At 39.0% G+C, this 24,673-nt stretch overlaps 1 protein-coding gene and 1 long non-coding RNA gene across 4 annotated transcripts in view; one reads left to right on the top strand and one right to left on the bottom strand.

Moving 5' to 3' along the window:
• The window catches only part of n4bp2 (NEDD4 binding protein 2), a 104,036-nt gene that overhangs the window by 63,072 nt on the left and 16,291 nt on the right, over positions 1-24,673 (bottom strand). For all 3 annotated transcript variants that reach the window (XM_039751321.1, XM_039751319.1, XM_039751320.1), the window contains exon 4: positions 3,918-4,006. In XM_039751321.1, the coding sequence (XP_039607255.1) occupies positions 3,918-4,006 (89 nt within the window). The remainder of the gene's footprint in view (positions 1-3,917; positions 4,007-24,673) is intronic.
• LOC120527665 overlaps positions 1-24,673 on the top strand; it is a 77,410-nt gene that overhangs the window by 50,538 nt on the left and 2,199 nt on the right. The window contains exon 2 of the long non-coding RNA XR_005633391.1: positions 149-231. This is a non-coding gene — a long non-coding RNA (uncharacterized LOC120527665). The remainder of the gene's footprint in view (positions 1-148; positions 232-24,673) is intronic.

Genomic DNA, 24,673 nt, shown 5'->3' with positions numbered 1-24,673 from the left:
TTCACATTTTTGCCCACACGTTGTTAATGCTGGCATGCATACAAAATCACACGGAAGCTTATTTCTGCCACTCAGAAAGATATATTGCATTATTTCACAATGATACTGCCTCTTACTGTTGCTTTTTTTCCTTCCTAATATGACACAGATGTGATGTTTTCCCATGTTTGAAATCTCAAGATACAGCTCAATGCTTGAAAACACTCTAGACTTTGAAAATTGACATATTTGGTAAGTTTAACACTTTTGTTTTCACGTTTGGAGCCTGGTACCCTTCACCTTCATTTTACAGAGTAAGAGAAGACTTAGTCTTTTTTTTAATTAAAAACAATGCTTCACTTTAGAAACATTTTATGTGGCAAATAATATAGACTATGGTTGTGAGGAAATAACTTTGGCTTGAAAAATGCCTAACTTATCCTTTAACCTCCTTAGACCCGAGTGTTACTTGGGCTACAAAAACTGCGCTAAAAGCATTAGTCCCTAGTCTCTCTCAGGCAACTGTACAAATATGTCTTGCATAAGCTTTGGAACCGAGAATCACTCGGGCTGTAAAAATACTGTCAGTGCTGCCACTTAGTGTAGGTTTTCACTAATTATGAAATATCTGCACTTTACCAACAATGAAGACTTTGATCAGAATACCCATCCAGCACCCAAACTGAAGAAAATTTGAAAGATATACCAGGCGATTGTAGTAAAATTTCAGAGTGTTTACAATCCAGATCGTGATGTCAGCATTGATGAAAGTCTAATGGCTTATAAGGACAGACTGTCATGGACACAATATATTGTGTCAAAAAGAGCAAGATTGGCATGAAGCTTTACAAGCTTTGTGAATCTAAAATGGGATACATTTAGAATTTGGTTCCATACACAGGGAAAGGAACAATGTTGGATCCAAAATACAGTACACAGCTAAAGGAACAATGTTTGATCCAAAGTACATTCAGAGTTGCTACATCATTGCTGCCGACTTTGATAAAGGCTCTGCTGAATCGAGGTTACTGTGTAACCGTGAACAATTTTTACACTTCATTATACTTGACATCCTGCTGCAAAGAAAGACTGACGCATATAGAACAGTATATACTAATCGTCATGGCATGCCTGAAGACTTTGGCAGAACTAAATTAATGAGGTGCGCTAGTATCTTGGCAAAAGGGTAAAGTGCTTGCACTGAAATGGAAGAACAAATAAGATGATTGTCTTCTCAGCATTGTACATAATGCAGCTACTGTCACTGTACAGGCAAAAGCAACAAGCAGGTACAAAGCCTATTGCTGTGATTGACTACAATAGCACAATGGTTGGCGTAGATAGTACGGATCAAGAATTGACTCTATCCCGTTATGTGGATGCAATAAAGAAATACAGGGTGACACAGAAAAACGGGAACTTTTAAAAAACCCAATACAAATAGAAGAAATACAACAAAAAATGTTATTGACAGCAATTGAACCACTACAACTTGCCTTTTAAGAGACAGTAATCCAAATTATCAATGTCTGAAAATTACATCCTGTAGATGGCGTCCTCCTGTACGTATGCATTCTTCCAATCTGCTGTTGAGATTCCCCATTGATCGTTGCAACATCTCAGCTAGGATACCACAAATTTCATCTTGAATTCTTTGTTTTAAATTTATTCAGTGCCCTTGGCCGAGTCGTGTAGACCCGACTCTTAAGGTAGTCCCACAAGATAAAAATCACAAACGGACAAATATCACTGAATCTTGAGATGACACGATTACCGAACAATTCTCTCGCAGCTGCCATTGATTGTCTTGCAGTGTGCGATGTCGCACCATCCTGTTGAAACCAGGTTTCGTGAAGTTGTGGAAAATTGTTCAATGCAGGTACAACAAAAGATTGCAACATCTCAACATACTGATCCGAAGTGACAGTCACTGTGATCCGCTCTTCATTTTCGAAAAAGTAAGGTCCGATGACCCCGTGTGACGAAACTCCACACTATACTGTCACCTTGCTGACGTGTAAAGGGCATTCATGAACTTCATTAGGGTTGCTGTCTGCCCAGAAACGATAGTTCTGCTTATTAATGTAACCTGAGAAATGAAAATGGGCCTCATCTGACATCCACAGCTTGTCCAGAAATTCATTGTCCTCATTTATGTTTGTCAGAATTCTAATCGCAACTGGTGATCGTTCTCCTTCAGTTGTTGCATGATCTGCAGCGTGTACGGATGAAATTTTAAATCAAAATGGAGAATTCGGCGAACACTCTCTCGGGACACTGACCGCAGCTGCTTGCTTACGAACTGAATGCCGTGGCCTCCGTAAGAATGAAACACGTACAGCTTCGATATTCTGTGAAGTACGAGTACTTCTCGGTCGTCCTGTCGGTTTCTTTTTTAGAGCAAATCCAGTCTGCTCAAAGTTTTTAATCCAAGTTTTTAATCGCGTGTTTCGAGGGAACCCGACCATGACGCCCTAAGTTGAAAAAACGTCGGAACTCCCTCTGCGCATCTTCCAAACTATCATTGTTTTTGTAAAACATTTTTATGGCAAAAGCACGCTATTGATCGTTCCACTGATCCATGATTACTAAATGGCGAGACTGTTCACAGCTCAAGGTCCCTGTTCCGCAGTGCTGCCAACTGTACAAGGCTGCCACTATGCATTTCAAAAGTTCCCGTTTTTCTGTGTCACCCTGTACTACAAAAAGATATTTTGTCATTTAGTGGAACAAGGCATTTGGAATGCATTTGTGTTATACAAACAAAAAGCTGGCTAAACTGTATCTCATGCAAATCATTGCTACACATCCACCGTCCACACTACCGCTAAAGAGACATGGTTGACCCAGCACATCATGGATTAATGCAGAGCATCTTGTTGGTAGACATTTTATTGATTATGTACATCCAATAGAAAGAAAGAAAAAAAAACAGAATCCAACTTGTACCTGTGCAGTGTGCTGTTCAAAAACTGATAAATCTGGAAAGAAAATCCAAAAAAAAACACACTATCATTGTCCCGACTGTGACGTTGCATTGTGCCTTTCACCGTGGTTTAAGATTAACCACGCAAAGGACTCAATGTGAGATTATATACTGTTTTGGCATCATTAGCCTATTATTATTACGGTTATTATTTTTGTTATTATTGTTCATTTCATATTATTTTAATTTATTATTACTATTATTATTTGTATCATTATTATATTTTTGAGATTTAAAAAAATAATTTTTCATTCCAAAAAAATGCAATGCTTTACAAACTTTTTTAGGAATAAAATGCAACACTAAAGAGGTTAAATATAAAAGTATTCTACGAGAAAGAGAGAGAGATGTTATGCCATTTAGACAAGGTGGATAGCTGGCAACAAAGATGATATGTACATGGAAGGAGTTCTGAATTCTGTTTCAAAGTTTAACATTGAAAGAAGGGAAAATGTATATGCAAGCTATGACAGAAGCTGCATTGTATATGGAATATAAAAATAATTCTGAAAAAAGAGTGAGATGAGAAATATGGAGATTTGTGGAATTTCACTTGGGAAGAGGTAAAAAAGCTTGGAATGAAGAGAAAACAGAAGAAAGAAAATTAAGGTTAACTCAGAAAATGGCTGGTTCTTGTGTTTTTTTTTTTAAATATGGTTGCATTTGTAACAAAATATTACAACTATGCTAGATTTAAGAAATTTATAGTAGTATGATATCTTTCCTCATCTTGAAGCATGTGAATAATAAACTATGAAACAATACAGCCCCTTAACTTAACTCTGTCCTTTCCATTTATAAAGAGTAGACAGGAGAAAGGAAAACATAATTTAAGTCAAACATCACACAAAAAATAATCTAGGAAAGCTCCTTGAGGATAAACAGTCTAAAACAAATAGAATTTTTTTTTTCTTCTTGGAAGTCTTTTTTTTTAAATGTCTATAACACTAACCAGGGTAACATACGGTTTCATTTCCCATCCTTGAGTGTTTGTGTTATCAATTATGATGGGAGACAGGCCTTTCTTGAAAGCTTCTTTTGCTGAAAAAAAAGAAGAAATGTATAAAAATTGACAGTCACACTTTTTGTAACAAAAATTATCATTTTCCCAATCTGACAGCATTCATTTGGAACAACAGAAATGATTTGTTGTTAGTGTGTGGGGCGGACAGCCGGGTCCCATGCCCGGCAGGGACGCCCCTACTGCATCTGTTCTGGGGAAGCAACCATGGGCAGTTCAATACCTCCCCCGGGACACTTGGTGGCAGCCTCCCTGGTGGATGGTGATCCCCCAGCCTGTCACATGACTCCACGGGAGATGGAGTCCTCCACAGTCTGGTTGGGGGCTCGGATGGCCGCTAGGGGGAGCTGCATGGAATCAGCAGCACGGCTAGACGAATCTTCAGCCCCACCCGTAAGTGCAATTAGGACCTGGTGGTCAAGCACCTGGAAGGCTTCCGGGTGGGCTTTAAAAAGGGCCAGCCACCACCACTCAATGGCCAGAGTCGGGAGGAGGAGGACTAAGCTTCAGGAGGAGTGGCGGTTGAGGAGAAACAGGAGTGTGTTGAGTTGCATTTGTGCTTTGGGGACTGAGTATTGCCTGTGGGTCACGGGGAAGATGTGCGCCCACGGGTGAAGAAAAATAAAAGTTTGTTTATTTTTATACGTGCCTCCGTGTCCACCTGTGTCGGGTCAGGCGCCTATATAGCACCTTTACTACACGTAATAACCAAGTAATGATATCAAGCTCATTCTTGCAGGTGTCTGGAACAAGCATAGACTCAATGATAATCACCACAATCCAGGCACCTTACTTTAGACAAATTACTGAATTAAATACTAGTTAACTATCAAGTCTTTGTTTCAGGTACAGTATATGGGAAAAAAAAACAGTTGAATATGTTAAGCAAGCAAACAGTACGTACATTATTTTTATTCGTAAAATATTAGATTGCCTCTTCCTTCTAAAAAACCGTAATGGTATAACCAGTTTAAAAAAACAATTCAGTTTGGTGTTTTTATGAAAGGGCACAGGCATACTTCATGACATTGATAACTATGTGACTGAACAAAATTAATGATAATATAATTGAAAGAATTGAAAAAAAAAAACTATCTTGCATTCAGAAGGATTTGTGACATAACACAGCTGGGCTCAAACAGGCTTGGCACAAAATGAATGAACCCTCAGTAGAGACTGATCAAAATAATGAATGGATAGTGTAGCTGGTTAGTAGTGTTAAAGGCAAAATTGGCCAACACCCCATGATGTTTTGCAAGGCCCTTGTTACATCACAGAGCTATAACAACTTAAGAGTTGTAATGCATGGATACTACCGTATAAGACAACCACCCAATCTACTTTGCACATGTGTGATGTCCAGAACTAAACAAGCTGGATCTGCACCCTGCATGCATTTAAAGATAATAAAAAAAATAACTTGCAGTATTGTCATTAGAGGGGTATATTAGCTGACTATATTAAAAGTATTATGAGTACTGCCACTGGATATACAACATTGATCCTTGTACACTTGCTGCAGCACAGCACCAAATGGCTAATCGTAACTAGCCATGTGTCGCAGCTACAAGTCAAACTAACCTTAAAAAAGCCCTTCCCTACCCAAGTCAGAAAACACATGAAAAACTTAATTTTTACAATTTGTTTCTATCTTCTGGATGATAAAAAACAGTGTGGATTAGCTACATAGATAGACATGGAAACCAAAAAGACTTTCTAGCTACATTCTAGGCTGCGACTTCAAACAATTGAACAGCCAATCCTACGCAGTAACTTAGTTGTACAGCCAATGTATACTCCAAGATTAGAACTCCATGAGTGCAATGTTGTGTGTGTGTAGATGTAAATATTTTTAATGTGTGACCATTTGTTGTATTTTTTGGTTATAGCTCAGTTTGCATATTTTGTTATTAGAGGCATGGTTCTACAGTAATTAGCACTGCTGCCTAACAGGGACAATTAACAGATAATTGCACCATTTTAACCCACTCAAAACTAGTTCACTTCCTCCTTCTCTATTGACTTCAATGCATTTTACAGAGTTCTGTTAAGTTCCCAAACATTTCCATCATTCCCTCGAACTTACAGCAAAATGAGTTACATAGGGTTCATGCAACCCTTTTGGTTAGTAACACATTTCGAGAGAAAATGAATTTGCAGATTTTGATATCCAGTCCTGGTGGTATCTGCTTTAGCTCCATATTTTCAGAGAAAAATGAAAACAACCTTTAGCTTTAAATTGAAAAATAATCCTGAAATAGGTTGTTTAGTCTTTGGAGTAAGCATACTATAACAATTCATTTAAATGGTAATTTAATAATAAAATAGAATTTTGATTTCAAAAGGGCTTTCTTTGCTGACATGGGTTCTCTGCTGAGAAAATTAAGGTATGTGGACTTGAGAGGTCACTGAACCCAAGAAAAAGAATGAAATACTTTTAAGTTTGTCTAGACTATCTTAAATTTGTGTGTGGGTGACATTTCCTTAAAGTCTTAAAATGCATGTTTAGTGAGGCATTGCAAAACCGAAACTTAAAGTCATACCTGAAAGTTTGTAAAGCCAATGAATACTTAGAAGTTGAAAGAATGAAAATATATCCATATAACAAAATATTCCAGAATATACCGAAACTGTGCATAGATTAGATTAGGTGGGTTAATGACTAGAGTGTAAAATAATCAACAGGACTAACCAATAAACCTTAGAACTGAAATGATGTGTTGCGAGAAGAAAACCTACATAACTGCAAGAAAGCAAGTCAGTTCCTTTTCCAATTAATCTAATGTCATTTTTCAAAATACAGAAGTGTCAGCAGTACGGAGGGAAAAACAGTTGATATACATCAATTTGGACTGGGTTACAATTTAAATATTTAAAAAGATTCAGAGTCAATTAGACAAACAGTACACAAGCCGGGGGTATGGAAATGGATAGCATCCTAAAATTTCACTAATGGCCACAAGAAGAGTAATAGGAAGAAGGTAATCCTAAAACAACTTCAAGAGATGTGTAAATCTCCAAGCGGTCTGTGGATTAGCGGTGCCTGGATCAGCAATACAAACTACCCTAAACAGAAATACCATCTACAGAAGAGTCACCAGGAAGAACCCTCAACGCCAAAAAATAACAAATCTAAACATCAGAGATTTATCAGAGCCCACCCAGACAAGCTTGAAGAAAACTGAGTTATTGTTCTATAGATAGATGAGCCTAAAATTTAAAAATCTGGGAACAACAAGTTTGGCAAGGAGTAACCTACAACCAACAAAACCTTATGTGGGATTGTCATTGTATATGGTTGATTTTCTTACTCTGGCATTGAGTAACTCAACATGTTTGAGCGAATCACAAATCATGAGAAATACTGAAAAATTCTAAAGAAGAATGTCAGCAGTCAGCTTGAAAGCCCAGGCTGGCACAAAGTGGCTGATTTAACAAGACACAAATCCTAAATATTAGTCTGCTAATGAAAGACTTAAGATTGGTGTGTCTAAAAAGCCAAGCCAATGTCTAGACTTGAATCCTACTGAGATATTGTGACAGAACCTGAAGAGGGCTGCTCATGCAAGATATCCTTCAAACTGTGTAGAACTAGAGGAGTTTTGTAAAGAAGGCTGGGAAAATATCTAAAAGTGGCCATTTTGTGAAGGTATTGTGTCATTTCCTTAACCAGCAAGTTACTGACTGAGAAAGGTAAATTTACTTGTGCACACAAGATATCTAATGATTTGTTAAATAGAAAATCTAGGAATTCAAATCCCTTAACATTTCTGGGAACCCCTCATCTATATTAATCTATACTAATAAAAGGCAAAGCACTTACTGACTGACTCACTCACTTCACTCATTCTCCAACTTCATGTGTAGATAGAAGGCTGAAATTTGTCAGGCTCATTCCGCACAGCTTACTTACAAAAATTAGGCAGGTTTCATTTCGAAATTCTACGCGTAACGGTCATAACTGGAACCTACTTATGTACATATATACCAGCCATAGCCTGCAGCTCAGTCGCCATGTGAGGAGGAGTTGCGCCCCTCATCGTCACGCCTCCCACGTAATTGAGTGCCTGCCCATATAAGGCCGTCTGTCAGTGGTAATCCAATAGAAACACTCTGCCACTAAATATTCGCAGGTGAAGGACTGTGCTTATGCAAACGAAGATGAGACGGTCAGGGATAGAATAGTGTTTGGCACAAAATCAGCAAAAGAGCGAGAGAAACTTTTAAGTGCAGGGTCTTAGCTAACATTAAATAAAGCCGTGGACATCGCACGAGATAGCACAAGCACAGCTGAGAAACTTTGATGCATGTACTCCGAGCGACTCACGTGAACTGACTGTGAACGCAGTACGCAGACAAAAAGCAACAGCTCCAAAGAGCGCTGAATAAAAAACACATTACACAATTGAGAACGCAGCAAAAGAATATGAAGCGAGTGACGCATACATAAGTGCAGCTACTGCGGAAACAAAGCACACAGTGGAAAAAGTCAATGTCCAGGTAAAGAAAGACAGTGTAAAAAAAACCCCGTGCATGCAGTGTGTGATGTCTCAAACAAAAAGGAAGAAGAGCCGTTTATTGATGCAGTAAGAAAGGAATCGATGAATGAAACCTGTTATCTTTACAACGGTTGACAAACACGGAATGTAACTTGAACACAACACATCCTCCAAATACAAACCTGGTTGAAAGAAATGATAATCAAATCCTTGATCACAGCAACACTCATTACAGTCACAAAACAATTACATTGACAATCAGGTTACGTTATTTTTAAAATGATCCCTTTCCTTTTCATAACTTCTTTAACACACTACTTCTCTGCTGCACGGGAATTTAGCTATATATATATATATATATATATATATATATACATACATACATACACATACACAGTAATCCCTCCTCGATCACGGGGGTTGCGTTCCAGAACCCCCCACAATAGGTGAAAATCCGTGAAGTAGAAACCATATGTTTGTATGGTTATTTTTATATATTTTAAGCCCTTAGAAACTCTCCCACACTGATTATAAATATTCTCCGCACAGTTCTACAGTAAACCCTTGTTTATCGCGGTTAATCCGCTCCAGACAGATAAATGAATTTCCAACAAGTACGATTCTTTATTTATAATCTAATATTTTCACAGTTAGAGCATTGAAAACTTGTTTACAACCTTCTAAATACATTTTTTTAACATTATTAGAGCCCTCTAGACATAAAATAACACCCTTTAGTCAAACGTTTAAACTGTGCTTCATGACAAGACAGAGATGACAGTTCTTTCTCACAATTAAAAGAATGCAAACATATCTTCCTCTTCAAAGGAGTGCGCGTAGCAGAGAATGTCAGAGAGAGAGAGAAAAGTAAACAATCAAAAATCAATAGGGCTATTGGGCTTTTATGTATGCGAAGCACCTTGATAAAGCGGGACCTCAATTAAGGGATCAATGTGAAGGTAGTCTTTCAGCATTTGTTAAATTAGCGTCTGTATCTTCTAAGCAAACAGCCACTGTGTAAACAGCCCCTCTGCTCACACCCCCTCCGTCAGGAGCAGAGAATGTCAGAGAGAGTGAGAGAGACAGAGAACAGCAAACAATCAAAAATCAATACGGGCTGTTAGAGCTTTTAAGTGTGCGAAGCACTCACTTACTCACTACTAATTCTCCAACTTCCCGTGTAGGTAGAAGGCTGAAATTTGGCAGGCTCATTCCTTACAGCTTACTTACAAAAGTTGGGCAGGTTTCATTTAAAAATTCTACACGTAATGGTCATAACTGGAACCTATTTTTCTCCATATACTGTAATGGACTTTAGCTCGATGGCCGTGGGGGGAGGAGCTGCGTGTTACATCATCACGTAATCACGTGAAGGGACTGTGAACGCAGTACGTAGAAAAGAAGGAAGAGTTCCCAAAGAGCACTGAAGAAAAACGCATACAAGCTGATGAATAAGTGCAGCTACTGCGGAAACAAAGCACGGTGTAAACCGTAAGTTTAAATTAAGTTTATGGACACGCTCCTGCTGCCGTTGGTCATGCCTTCGTCGAATACTTTATTCGTGAGATACAAGTTTAATGAGACTTTGGATCAGTTTGTAACGGAGTTAAAATTGCTGTAGCGAGAAACTTTTAAGTGCCAGGTCTTAGCAAACATTAAATAAAGCTGTGGACATCGCAACATCACACAAGAGAGCAGCTCACGTGAACTAACTGAACGCAGTACGAGTGATTACTTCCATGCATCAAACCTGTTCAAAAAACGCATTACACAATTGAAAAGGTGGGAAAAGAATATGCTCCGAGCTGAGCTCCACAGCTAACGCGGTCTTGTGGAAGCAACTTAGTCACGCTGCCACCAAATACTCACAGAAAAATCCACAAGTTAATACACACGCTGTTTCTAGAGTTTCTCCACACTCAACGTATTCCTCGCATCCCCGTTATACCCTCTGATCTCCCATTTCAATTCAGATGCCTCCAATTTCCAGTAAGGCTCTGCTTCACGATGACAATTAATAAGTTTCAGGGACAGACCCTACAAAAGGTTGCCACCGATTTGAGGCAACTGCTTTTCTCCTGGACAACTATATATTGCATTCTCAAAAGTAATCTCAGTGCACAGCTTAGTCATGTTACAACCGGAGTGCTGAACTGACAATGTGGTATACAAAGAGATCCTTAACAGATAGTTATTGGTATATTTTCCCTCAGTTTAAAAAGGTTTTCTTTTCTTCTAAATAAAAATTTAAAAGCAGTTCTTCGTCGAAGCGAAGCGCAGGGATTTTGCAATATACAGGATATATATGTATGTGTATATACTGTATATATATATATATATATATATATATATATATATATACAGTGGTGTGAAAAACTATTTGCCCCCTTCCTGATTTCTTATTCTTTTGCATGTTTGTCACACAAAATATTTCTGATCATCAAACACATTTAACCATTAGTCAAATATAACACAAGTAAACACAAAATGCAGTTTTAAATGATGGTTTTATTATTTAGGGAGAAAAAAATCCAAACCTACATGGCCCTGTGTGAAATAGTAATTGCCCCCTGAACCTAATAACTGGTTGGGCCACCCTTAGCAGCAATAACTGCAATCAAGTGTTTGTGATAACTTGCAATGAGTCTTTTACAGCTCTAGAGGAATTTTGGCCCACTCATCTTTGCAGAATTGTTGTAATTCAGCTTTATTTGAGGGTTTTCTAGCATGAACCGCCTTTTTAAGATCATGCCATAGCATCTCAATTGGATTCAGGTCAGGACTTTGACTAGGCCACTCCAAAGTCTTCATTTTGTTTTTCTTCAGCCATTCAGAGGTGGATTTGCTGGTGTGTTTTGGGTCATTGTCCTGTTGCAGCACCCAAGATCGCCTCAGCTTGAGTTGACGAACAGATGGCCAGATATTCTCCTTCAGGATTTTTTGGTAGACAGTAGAATTCATGGTTCCATCTATCACAGCAAGCCTTCCAGGTCCTGAAGCAGCAAACAACCCCAGACCATCACACTACCACCACCATATTTTACTGTTGGTATGATGTTCTTTTTCTGAAATGATGTGTTCCTTTTACGCCAGATGTAACGGGACATTTGCCTTCCAAAAAGTTCAACTTTTGTCTCATCAGTCCACAAGGTATTTTCCCAAAAGTCTTGGCAATCATTGAGATGTTTCTTAGCAAAATTGAGACGAGCCCTAATGTTCTTTTGCTTAACAGTGGTTTGTGTCTTGGAAATCTGCCATGCAGGTCGTTTTTGCCCAGTCTCTTTCTTATGGTGGAGTCGTGAACACTGACCTTAATTGAGGCAAGCGAGGCCTGCAGTTCTTTAGACGTTGTCCTGGGGTCTTTTGTGACCTCTCGGATGAGTCGACTCTGCTCTTGGGGTAATTTTGGTCGGCCGCCACTCCTGGGAAGGTTCACCACTGTTCCATATTTTTGCCATTTGTGGATAATGGCTCTCACTGTGGTTCGCTGGAGTCCCAAAGCTTTAGAAATGGCTTTATAACCTTTACCAGACTGATAGATCTCAATTACTTCTGTTCTCATTTGTTCCTGAATTTCTTTGGATCTTGGCATGATGTCTGGCTTTTGAGGTGCTTTTGGTCTACTTCTCTGTGTCAGGCAGCTCCTATTGAAGTGATTTCTTGATTGAAACAGGTGTGGTAGTAATCAGGCCTGGGGGTGGCTACGGAAATTGAACTCAGGTGTAATACACCACAGTTAGGTTATTTTTTAACAAGGGGGCAATTACTTTTTCACACAGGGCCATGTACGTTTGGATTTTTTCTCCCTAAATAATAAAACCAACATTTAAAACTGCATTTTGTGTTTACTTGTGTTATATTTGACTAATGGTTAAATGTGTTTGATGATCAGAAACATTTTGTGTGAAAAACATGCAAAAGAATAAGAAATCAGGAAGGGGGCAAATAGTTTTTCACACCACTGTATATATATATGTGGATATGTATATACAGTATATGTGTGCGTATATATGTAGATATGTATATATATGTGTCTGTGTGTATATATATATATATATGTATATTTATCTGTATGTATGTGTATATGTATATACAGTGGGTACGGAAAGTATTCAGACCCCCTTCCATATTTTACTCTTTGTTATATTGCAGCCATTTGCTAAAATCATTTAAATTAATTTTTTCCCTCAATAATGTACACACAGCACCCCATATTGACAGACAAAAAAAAAGAATTTTTGAAATTGTTGCAGACTTATTAAAAAAGAAAAACTGAAATATCACATGGTCCTAAGTATTCAGACCCTTTGCTCAGTATTTAGTAGAAGCACCCTTTTGAGCTAATACAGCCATGAGTCTTCTTGGGAAAGATGCAACAAGTTTTTCACACCTGGATTTGGGGATCCTCTGCCATTCCTCCTTGCAGATCTTCTTCAGTTCTGTTAGGTTGGATGGTAAACATTGGTGGACAGCCATTTTTAGGTCTCTCCGGAGATGCTCAATTGGGTTTAAGTCAGGGCTCTGGCTGGGCCATTCAAGAACAGTCACAGAGTTGTTGTGAAGCCACTCCTTCGTTATTTTAGCTGTGTGCTTAGGGTCATTGTCTTTTTGGAAGGTAAACCTTCGGCCCAGTCTGAGGTCCTTAGCACTCTGGAGAAGGTTTTCGTCCAGGATATCCCCGTACTTGGCCGCATTCATCTTTCCCTCAATTGCAACCAGTCGTCCTGTCCCTGCAGCTGAAAAACACCCCCACAACATGATGCTACCACCACCATGCTTCACTGTGGGGACTGTATTGGACAAGTGATGAGCAGTGCCTGGTTGTCTCCACACATACCGCTTAGAATTAAGGCCAAGAAGTTCTATCTTGGAGTTTGCTAAAAGACACCTGAAGGACTCTGAGATGGTGAGAAATAAGATTCTCTGGTCTGATGAGACCAAGATAGAAATTTTTGGCCTTCATTTTTTTTTTGGCCTGTATATATATATATATATATATATATATATATATATATATATATATATATATATATATATATATATATATATATATATATACACACACACACACACACACACACACACACATACATAGGGATGCAAAAGTTTGGGCAACCTTGTTAATAGTCATTATTTTCCTGTATAAATTGTTGGTTGTTACGATAAAAAATGTCAGTTAAATATATCATATAGGAGACACACACAGTGATATTTGAGAAGTGAAATGAAGTTTATTGGATTTACAGAAAGTTTGCAATAATTGTTCAAACAGTATCATGACAGCAACACTCATAACAGTGACAAAACAATTACATTGACAATCATGTTACGTTATTTTTAAAATGTTTCCTTTTCTTTTTCATAACTTCTTTAACACACTACTTCTCCGCTGCGAAGCGCGGGTATTTTGCCAGTATATATATATATATATATATATATATACCCCGATCTACATACTGTCAAATAAACGTACCACGCGCTGTGGCGCAATGCAAGAGGCTCCACCTCTAGCGCCGACGTCCAAGGATCGATTCCCGAGAGGGGGTGCAGGGAGTGTGTACACCTGATGATCCCAGAATTAGGGTGAAACACGTGTCACGTACGCTTTGCATTATTTGACAGTAAAACTATTTCAACCATTCTATGATCTTCTTCTCGCAACTGAAAGAGGGCACCGTGGCAGATGTTAGCCGACTTGCTAACCAACCACAAGCGTTACCTGGTAGGTAACCACCCATACAGTCAGATTGCGATTCAGACTACAAATGCCTTAAATGTAATTACCCCGATCTACATACGGTCAAATAAACGAACCACACGCCGTGGCGCAACGCAAGAGGCTTCGCTTCTAGCTTTACGTCCAAGGTTCGATTTCTGAGAGAGGGTGCAGTGACTGTGTACGCCTGATGAGCCCAGAATTAGGGCAAAACACGTGTCTTGTACTTTATATATATATATATATATATATATATATATATATATATATACAGTAATCCTCTCTATATCGCGCTTTGACTTTCGCGGTTTCACTCTATCGCTGGATTTTAAATGTAAGCACATCTAAACATATATCACAGATTTTTAAGCTGGTTGCGCTTTCTGGACAATGGGTCTTTTAATTTAGGTTACATGCTTCCTCAGTTTGATTGCCCAGTTGATTTCATACAAGGGACGCTATTGGCGGATGGCTTAGAAGCTACCCAATCAGAGCATGTATTGCATATTAACTAAAACTCCTCAATGCTATAAGATATGCTTCCAGCTGTACTTGTTTGCTTCTCTCCATCTTTCTCGCTCTCTCTGCCTGACGGAGGGGGTGTGAGCAGAGGGGCTGTTTGCACAGAGGACACGGACGCTCCCCTACAAAATGCCGCTTATCGGTGCTTCTGTATACTTAAAAGCATGTATTGATTTTTTGATTGCTTGCTTTTCTTTGCGAGCGCTCTCTCTGACATTCTCTGCTCCTGACACGCTCCTTTATGATGGCGCTCCTTTGAAGATAAGATATGTTTGCTTTCTTTTAATTGTGAGAAAGAACTGTCATCTCTGTCTTGTCATGGAGCACAGTTTAAACGTTTGACTAAAGGGTGTTATTTCATGTCTAGAGGGCTCTAATAATGTTAACAGGGTGGGAGAGTTTATAAGGGCTTAAAATATATAAAAATAACCACACAAACATATGGTTTCTACTTCGCGGATTTTCACCTATCGCGGGGGTCTGGAACGCAACCCCCGCGATCGAGGAGGGATTACTGTATATACATATACATACACACACAGGTGCCGGTCATAAAATTAGAATATCATGACAAAGTTGATTTATTTCAGTAATTCCATTCAAAAAGTGAAACTTGTATATTAGATTCATTCATTACACATAGACTGATGTATTTCAAATGTTTATTTCTTTCAATTTTGATGATTATAACTGACAACTAATGAAAGTTAGTTCATACCTTTCAGTTGGCCAACATTTCTAAAAATCCTTTTTTTGCATTGGTCTTAATTGATATTCTAATTTTCCGTGATACTGAATTTGGGACTTTCATTAGTTGTCAGTTATAATCATCAAAATTGAAAGAAATAAACATTTGAAATACATCAGTCTGTGTGTAATGAATGAATCTAATATAAAAGTTTTACTTTTTGAATGGAATTACTGAAATAAATCAACTTTATCATGATATTCTAATTTTATGACTGGCACCTGTATGTATGTAAGTGTATATATGACAGCAACACTCACAACAGTGACAAGACAATTACATTGACATCATGTTAAGTTATTTTTAAAATGTTTCCTTTTCTTTTTCATTACTTCTTTAACACACTACTTCTCCGCTGCAAAGCGCGGGTATTTTGCTATATATATAGCAAATTTTATTTATTATATATATATATATATATATATATATATATATATATATATATATATATATATATATATATATTTATTATTATATATATTTATTATTATATATATTATATTATATATATAATAATATATATAATAACTGTTTAGAGGCGAAATATTATGCTTGGTATACGACCTTTGTTTGGAATACGACTCGTGTGCTAGAAAAACACGTGTGGTATACCAGGCGCACGCCTTCAAAAAAAAGGGCCAAGTTTTAACCTGTACAGTAATCCCTCGCTATATTGCGCTTCGACTTTCGCAGCTTCACTCTATCGTGGATTTTATATGAAAGCATAACTAAATATATAACGCGGATTTTTCGCTGCTTTATGGTTCTACGGACAATGTGTCTTTTTACTTCCTGTTCATGCTTCCTCAGTTGGTTTGCCCAGTTGATTTCATACAAGGGACGCGATTGGCGGATGACTGAGAAGCTAACCAATCAGAGCATGCAGTTCCCGCGTACTGAATGCAGTGTTAACCAGGAAGTCTCATCTCACTCATTCAGCATCAACGTGTTATGCTGTATAAAGACTTGTGCTCTTTTGTGTTTATCTTTGTGCATAGTCAAGCCCTTCATTATGGCTCCAAAAGGATCTGCTACTGCTTCAGGGGCCGTGCCCAAGTGCAAACGGAAGATGTTAACGATTGCCAAAAAGGTAAACGTTTTGGATTTGTTGAAGGCTACAATTCGTTTTATTTAAAAAGTAGGAAAGGAATATAAGATCTACGGCCACAGTGTCCTTTTATCCAGGGTGCAAAACTAGTAGTAAGTGGATGTAATAAGGCAATAGTCTGGATGGAATCTGCTTTAGGGATTTGGATTGAAGACTGCCAGAAGAAGAACAACGGCAGTGCTACACAATCGCCTGAAGAGGCTCCTTTGGAAGAGCTGTAACGCTCTCCTTTGTTGTGCAGTAAAATTAAACTCATTGTTATCGGACAAGTCATTTTCATTTATTTCATCTAATTAGTTTTGTATTTATGTATTTTAGTATTAAGCAGTGTTTAAATTATTTTATACAACCCCATCAATGTATAATATGCCAATAACAATAGGATTTCTTTTTCATGGGAACGAATTAATCATTTTCCCATTATTTCTTATGGGAAAAATTTGTTTGGTATAAGTCCAAGGATCTGGAACGGATTAAGGACGTATACGAAGGTACCACTGTGTGTGTGTGTGTGTATATATATATATATACATATACATATATACATATACATATATATATATATATATATACACTGCTCAAAAGAATTAAAGGAACACTTTTTAATCAGAGTATAGCATAAAGTCAATGAAACTTATGGGATATTAATCTGGTCAGTTAAGTAGCAGAGGGGTTGTTAATCAGTTTCAGCTGCTGTGGTGTTAATGAAATTAACAACAGATGCACTAGAGGGGCAACAATGAGATGACCCCCAAAACAGGAATGGTTTAACAGGAGGAGGCCACTGACATTTTTCCCTCCTCATCTTTTCTGACTGTTTCTTCACTAGTTTTGCATTTGGCTACAGTCAGTGTCACTACTGGTAGCATGAGGCGATACCTGGACCCTACATAGGTTGCACAGGTAGTCCAACTTCTCCAGGATGGCACATCAATACGTGTCATTGCCAGAAGGTTTGCTGTGTCTTCCTGCACAGTCTCAAGGGCATGGAGGAGATTCTAGGAGACAAGCAGTTACTCTAGGAGAGCTGGAGAGGGTCATAGAAGGTCCATAACCCATCAGCAGGACCAGTATCTGCTCCTTTGGGCAAGGAGGAACAGGATGAGCACTGCCAGAACCCTACAAAATGACCTCCAGCAGGCCACTGGTGTGAATATCTCTGACCAAACAACCAGAAAGACTTCATGAGGGTGACCCAAGGGCCCCATGTCCTCTAATGGGCCCTGAGCTCACTGCCCAGCAGCATGCAGCTCGATTGGCATTCGCCATAGAATACCAGAATTGGCAGATGCACCACTGGTGCCCTGTGCTTTTTACGGATGTGAGCAGGTTCACCCTGAGCACGTGACAGAAGTGAAAGGGTCTGGAGAAGCCATGGAGAACATTATGCTGCCTGTAACATCATTCAGCATGAGCAGTTCGGTGGTGGGTTAATGATTGTCTGGGGAGGCATATCCATGGAGGGTCACACAGACCGCTACAGGCTTGACAAAGGCACCTTGGCTGCCATTAAGTATCAGGATGAAATCCTTGGACCCATTGTCAGACCCTATGCTGGTACAGTGGCTCCTGGTGCATGACAATTCCTGGCCTCATGTGGTGAGAGTATGCAGGCAGTTCCTGGAGGATGAAGGAATTGATACCATTGACTGGCCACCACACTTTCCTGACCTAAATCGAACAGAACACCTCTGGGACATTATGTTTTGGTCCATCCAATGCCACCAGGTTGCACCTCAGACTGTCCAGGAGCTCAGTGATGCCCTGGTCCAGATCTGGGAGGATATCCCCCACAACACCATCTGTCATCTCATTAGAAGCATGCACCGATGTTGTCAGGCATGTATACAAGAACACAGGGGCCATACAAAGTGCTGCGTACAATTTTGAGTTGCTGCAATTAAATTTTGGCAAAATGAACTAGCCTGCCACATAATTTTTTCACTCTGATTTTTGGGGCGTCTTTGAATTCAGGGCTCTGTAGGTTGATCATTTTCATTTCCATCAAACGATGTGGCATCCTTTCGTTCCTAACACATTACCCAGTCTATATCAGTATAGATATCCAGGAGGATTTCTTTTTCCCATTGAGATCTGATGTGTTTTCAAAGTGTTCCTTTAATTTTTTTGAACAGTTTATATAGTCATATATATATGACACAGACAGACATTAGGAACAAATCCAGCATAACCCATGGCTTTATTTACTGGGAAACTATTTCCAATCATTTCCCAAAGCACAATCATAGTATAAAGCACAAGTAATAATAAGCACACATCACTTTTCTTCTTGTTCTCTCAGTCTCGGTCTTCAGTCTCTCCACAACCTGGCAAGCATCTTCCTCTCCCTCCCAACTCTGGCTCATGGTGTAGTGGAAGCTGGGTCTTTTTATGCCACATCCGGGAGTACTTCTAGTGGCCCGTTAGCATGGTCTGGAAGCCCAACAAGGTAGTGCTCTAAAGTCCCTTGCAGGACCTCCTGGCAGCACTCACGGAATCCAACAGGGCTGTACCAAACTCCAACTCCAATGGAGCCCTGTGGGAACCTGCAGTGCTGTAGCAACCCAGGGGAACTATCACCAAGGTCCTCTCCCTGGTCCTTCCAGTTCATACACATCCAAGCCAGGTAATGGCACTGGCTGTCTGCCACACTCTATAACATTTAAAATCATGATTACTTTGAAGAGTGCACAAACTATTAGGCATGACAATTGATATGATATTCTGAATTGCCACGTTGATTTTTCCATTCCATTCAGAAAGACTGCACATTAATATACTGTCTAAATACTGACATATCTCTCTCTCCCTTAGCAGAATTCTCTAAAATCATTTGTGGAAACACTAACCCTAACAATCATTCAACAAACATGGGGGTGAAGATAAACCATAATAAATAAAAATACATACATTATGACGTACAATAGCCTACAACAAATATTGCAAGCAAGTTTGACAGTAGACTGTGCAGCCTGATAATTAGTATAAGGAGAGAATTGTACCTTGATGGGGCAAAGTGGACAGGATTCCAAGAGTAACACACAAGAATTTGTTTAAGGACACAGGCTCTTGCCAACAAGGTAATGTAACCCAATTTAAGGTTCATGGGACTGGCATTGTAAAGAAAAGACGGATTAATAATTAGTTATTTTTTGCAGATAATACACCATGCTATTAGCATGTCTTTCATCTGAAATCACACTCTATTCTCCAGTAATACAATAAGATATACAGGGTGACATTAAAAAAGCATTTAATTTTGGCAAAATAGCATGAGAGACAAACTCTGAGATTTGGTAAAATAAAAAAAAAATATGCACTTTTTCTCAAAAAAGCTAGTGGTCTGGAGTACTAAGGAAGTTGAGAATAAAGTACACCACCTTCTATATGCTTTTATTTCTCTAACATTGCTGTTTTCTTCATTTAGTCACATTTTCATATATTGCATGCCAAGGTGTTGAAGAATCAAGAAATAAGAAAGTCATGAGAAATTCGAACATATATTAACAATGTAATGGCTTTATTGCATCATAATATAGTACAACATTCTCAAATTTATGTTCTGCATTTTAGGGTTGCAAGGAATTAGAACACATTCTGGAAGCACTAGGTAGAAGGTCCAGTTCTGAACAGGACATTGGTTCATTGCATGCCCACTTTTACCCAAAGATAATACAGAATCACTAATCAGTTTGTCGTTCAGATGTGGGATGAAATACAGCCAGCCCAGAGTAAGACCTACCAAGACACTTGAATAGTGTGCAAACTCCACAAAGACAATGACCAGGGGCCTCATGTATAAACGGTGCATATGCACAAAAATGTTGCATAAGCCCGTTTCCACATTCAAATCGCGATGTATAAAATCTAAACTTGGCGTAAAGACACGCACATTTTCACGGTAGCTCATACCCTGGCGTATGCAAGTTCTGCGCTCGGTTTTGCAGACTGGCGGCACCCAGCGTCAAAGCAGTGCTACTGTTCCAGTGTAGTTTTCTTTTCATTTTTAGATCCACAATAAATACAGGCAGTCCCCGGGTTACGTATGAGATAGGGACTGTAGGTTTGCACTTAAGTTGAATTTGTATGCAAGTCAGAACAGGTACATAAATTTAATAAATGCTATTGTTGACCGACTGTAACCAAGTGCTCTGCCAATGAATGATGGAGTTTCACCTGTCTCTGACCTTATTATTTCTACTTTATTTTCAATATTGATGGTTTTTCTCTTGTACTGACGAGAGACAACTTTCTGCTATGTGCATAACAGTACAAGCAGGCTTGCTATTGAGAATGAATGGGGGAGTATTCTGCCTGCAGCGTCCGCCTATCGAGAATGAACACAGTGCGGTCAAAGGGGGGTAGTGAATCGCCCACCACCGCCCCCATTCAACAGGCAGCCACCCGAGGCGCACTACAATCCTAAACCCCCGCCGCCCTGTTCACCCTCAATGGCCTCCATTAAGCCACAACCAGGTCACCGCTTGCAGCATTACCAGCCGCCCACCAGATCACTTTTTGAATGGAATTACTGAAATAAATCAACTTTGTCATGATATTCTAATTTTATGACCGGCACCTGTATATCACTGTATCTGAGTGGGGAATCACAGCTGTACAGCAGCTGACCGGAAGGAGAATTATTGGTATACAGCATCAAGCACACACTGCCTCAGCCATGCTGTCTATTGAACTGCTCTCACACAGCAAACACTTCAGAGCCTTTCCTGTACGGACTTCGCGGTTCAGAAACAGTTTCATCCCAAGAACTATAAATGCACTCAATCAGTCCATCAAGTGCTACCTGTAGAACTGTTTGTACTTATAAGTACAATTACCTCACTGTAAACTTGTGATTCAGTTATAATATTGCACAACCTGAGACATTTTATAAAGCGTGTATTTATATATGATGACGATATCATTTCTAAGATGAAATGCAGCAAAATAAAACTAATTTAATTTAAATAATCTATATTGTTAATAAATAAGCTGGCGTTCACAGATTGTTCCTGCCTCGTGTTGTATTCCTGCTGGGACTGGCGCGACACTGGATGGATAGAATAATTTAACATGTACTACGAAGATATTTCAATGTTCCTTAAAAGTTTTGAAGAATCTGTATTCTAAACTTACAGATGGCTTAACGTCTATTACAGAGCTGACTGTGTGGCGATTGGGTATTTGGAGAAAGAAAAGTAAGGACAGGAATTGGGGGTTAGTATGTTTGAAAGAAACAGTACTGCTGCAATAAATTATTTCATCAAAGGTAGCACACGGCACAGCAAGCATCTTGAATCAGGCATGAACAATCACTTGCGTGAGGTATGAACAATCACTGCGCCACCGTGTTCCCATTTTTAATAACATGCTTTAACTCCGATCATCATGAAAATGATATCAAGTATACATCTCAGTATTTGAAATATTCAGAGAGCTGTAATATTACGAATGTAATGGATTCTGTGTCCTGTTGGAGGAAGAGAAAGCCCGGAAGCACATACTGATTAACACACATAGAGCACATAGAAGATCAAATACAAAACAAAGCATTTAACGCTCTACTTTATTTATGAGGGGATTTGAGAAACTAGTAAATTAAACATCCATCCATCATCCAACCCGCTATATCCTACCTACAGGGTCACAGGGGTCTGCTGGAGCCAATCCCAGCCAACACAGGGTGCAAAGCAGGAAACAAACCCTGGGCAGGGAGCCAGCCCACCGCAGTAAATCAAACAATTTTAAGATAAAGTTTATGATGTTCTACTTTAATGACAAAATAAACTAAGTGATCGAAGTGGAAATTTCGAGATTAAAGTTGACATTTCAAGCTTTTTTTTCCCACTGTGTGCATATTTTTTTTTTCTCTGTATCCTAATAAGCTTTCATATGAAACTCAGACGGTGGGCTATGACTCACCTTTTCACGGCTACTTTGATATCTGACAACTTCTTTTTTATTTTGGGCACTGTGTGACTTTGTGAACTTGAGCTTTCGAGTTTCTCCGATACTCTATGTCATTTGATTGACTTCCTTTTGTTGTTTATACCACTGTTTAAACCAACAAATAGTATGTTTTTCTTTGCCTCCACTTGGTATTCGCTGAACTTATTTTATTTCCCCTAGTGCTATTCCTATTGCCTTTTCACAGAACGCTGAGCAGAAGGGCTATTTATATTCATTTGCATATTCAAAGAGGCGTAATTCTGGGAGGAGATGAGGAGGGACAGCAGGCACGTGCACATGCGTTTCTTTTCACGCTGACCAAGATTTATGTAGCGGAAGAACATGGAAGCGGGTGAACGCACAGATTTATGCATCTGGATTTTTTTGGGCGTAAGCACATTTCCTCTTTTGTCCGCACACCATTTTAAAGTGCGAGTTCTACTGCAAGGTCCGTACAGGAAAGGCTTTGAAACGTTTGACGCGTGAAAGCTGTTCAATAGACAGCATAGCTGAGGCAGCATGTGTGTAATGGAAGGATTTTTTTAAAGAGAGGGGGGGATCATGAGAGCAGATGGGCGTTGGTCGCTCAGCGCGAAACCCAGCTGCATTGCTAATGTTTTGGAAAGATACAGCCAAGGTTATGCTGACTTGTTTTTCACTTTGAGGGGTACAAGAAGGAAAAGTACTGGGAATATGGCCAAAGGGTTATGCTGACTTGTTTTTCACTTTGAGGGGCTTTTACTGTATACAGCCCTTATTTTTGTGTGCCTCCTGGTACCAGGTGCCGTCTCCAGGACCAAGTGCAAAACAACACCGCGTCCCGTGGAAAGGTGCGTGTGCTGAAACTAATCACTTCTGTATACACTGCTTGCACGTAAGCCGCTTTGGGCAAGGACGCTCAATTAGTATATAATGGAAGGCTTCGCCCTCAGTTTCTTTGGAGGCTCAACCGTGGGGACAGCGCGCACCACCCGGTATTTAAAAAAGGCAAATGAGTTGGTCCTCTGACAAGACTGACAAGCGGGCCCCCTCAGTCTACTGGTCTGGGATGATGGCTCTGGGTCTTTTTATATGTCTGTAAGTATTGTTTTGTTTTGTTTTGTATGTCTGCATTATATGTGTTTGATTATTATAGTTGATTAAGTAAATAAAATAGAAGTATTGGACCTCTTCTCTCTGATTCTTTGCCTACTTATGTTCTAATCCCTTGAACCATTTTCTCAAATCAAAACAATGTGCTTGATACTGTATACTGATAATTATCTTTCTCAGCTTCTGTAGATCTTTGATTCCCCACTCAGATACAGTGATATAAATACTGAGTGGTGCACTGAGAGTAATATGGAAAAAGATGATCCGTTGTGGCAACCCCTAATGGGAGCAGCTGAAAGAAGAAAGTGCAGTGACAGTAACAACGCTAAAGCAGCTATTGTATTTAGAATAGTTTGACCATTTCATGGACCATTATATTGTTACTGGTTAATTACAATCAGATGCATTAAACTAATAAACAATATGTGGCTAATTTCAGTATATTTATAAAGCCGCGTCAGGGATGTTGATCTAAAACAGAAAGGATAACTACACAGGAAAATTAGCACTACTTTGACACTAGGTGCCTCAAGTCTGCAAACCGAGCGCAGAACTTGCGTACAACAGGGTATGAGGTACTGTGGAAATGTGCGTGGCTTTACGCCAAGTTTAGGTTTTATACATCGCGATTTGAACATGGAAAATTTCTTACACAACATTTTTGTGCATATGTACCGTTTATGCATGAGGCCCCAGATCACTACCATTTTCAGCCCATTATGCCCCCTTTATCCATCTTCTTCAAACTTGTTTATTAGAAATTCTCCAACAAAAATAAATAAATATATTTTGATTAATTTGATTTTTAATCTGAAATACTTTATTAATCCCTAAGGGGAAATTGTCTTTTTGCATGACCTTTGGGGGATTTGAGCTTCACAATGACAACTGATCCTTGTTTTTTAAAGAGTTGGTATACGGTCATTCACATTAACATTTGCTCAGTATGTGTTTTGCAGTTATAGGGAAGAAAAAAACGTATGCACAGGGATCACAGAGCTATGACATCTGCAATCCTACATTTTTATTTTTTTAATTGCCCTATTTTACTTG

This window comes from Polypterus senegalus, chromosome 4 (genome assembly GCF_016835505.1).
Source record: "Polypterus senegalus isolate Bchr_013 chromosome 4, ASM1683550v1, whole genome shotgun sequence".
In the NCBI taxonomy this organism is placed as follows: domain Eukaryota; kingdom Metazoa; phylum Chordata; class Cladistia; order Polypteriformes; family Polypteridae; genus Polypterus; species Polypterus senegalus.
The sequence above is the reverse complement of the archived record's forward strand: the minus strand, read 5'-3'. Positions and strand labels throughout refer to the sequence as shown.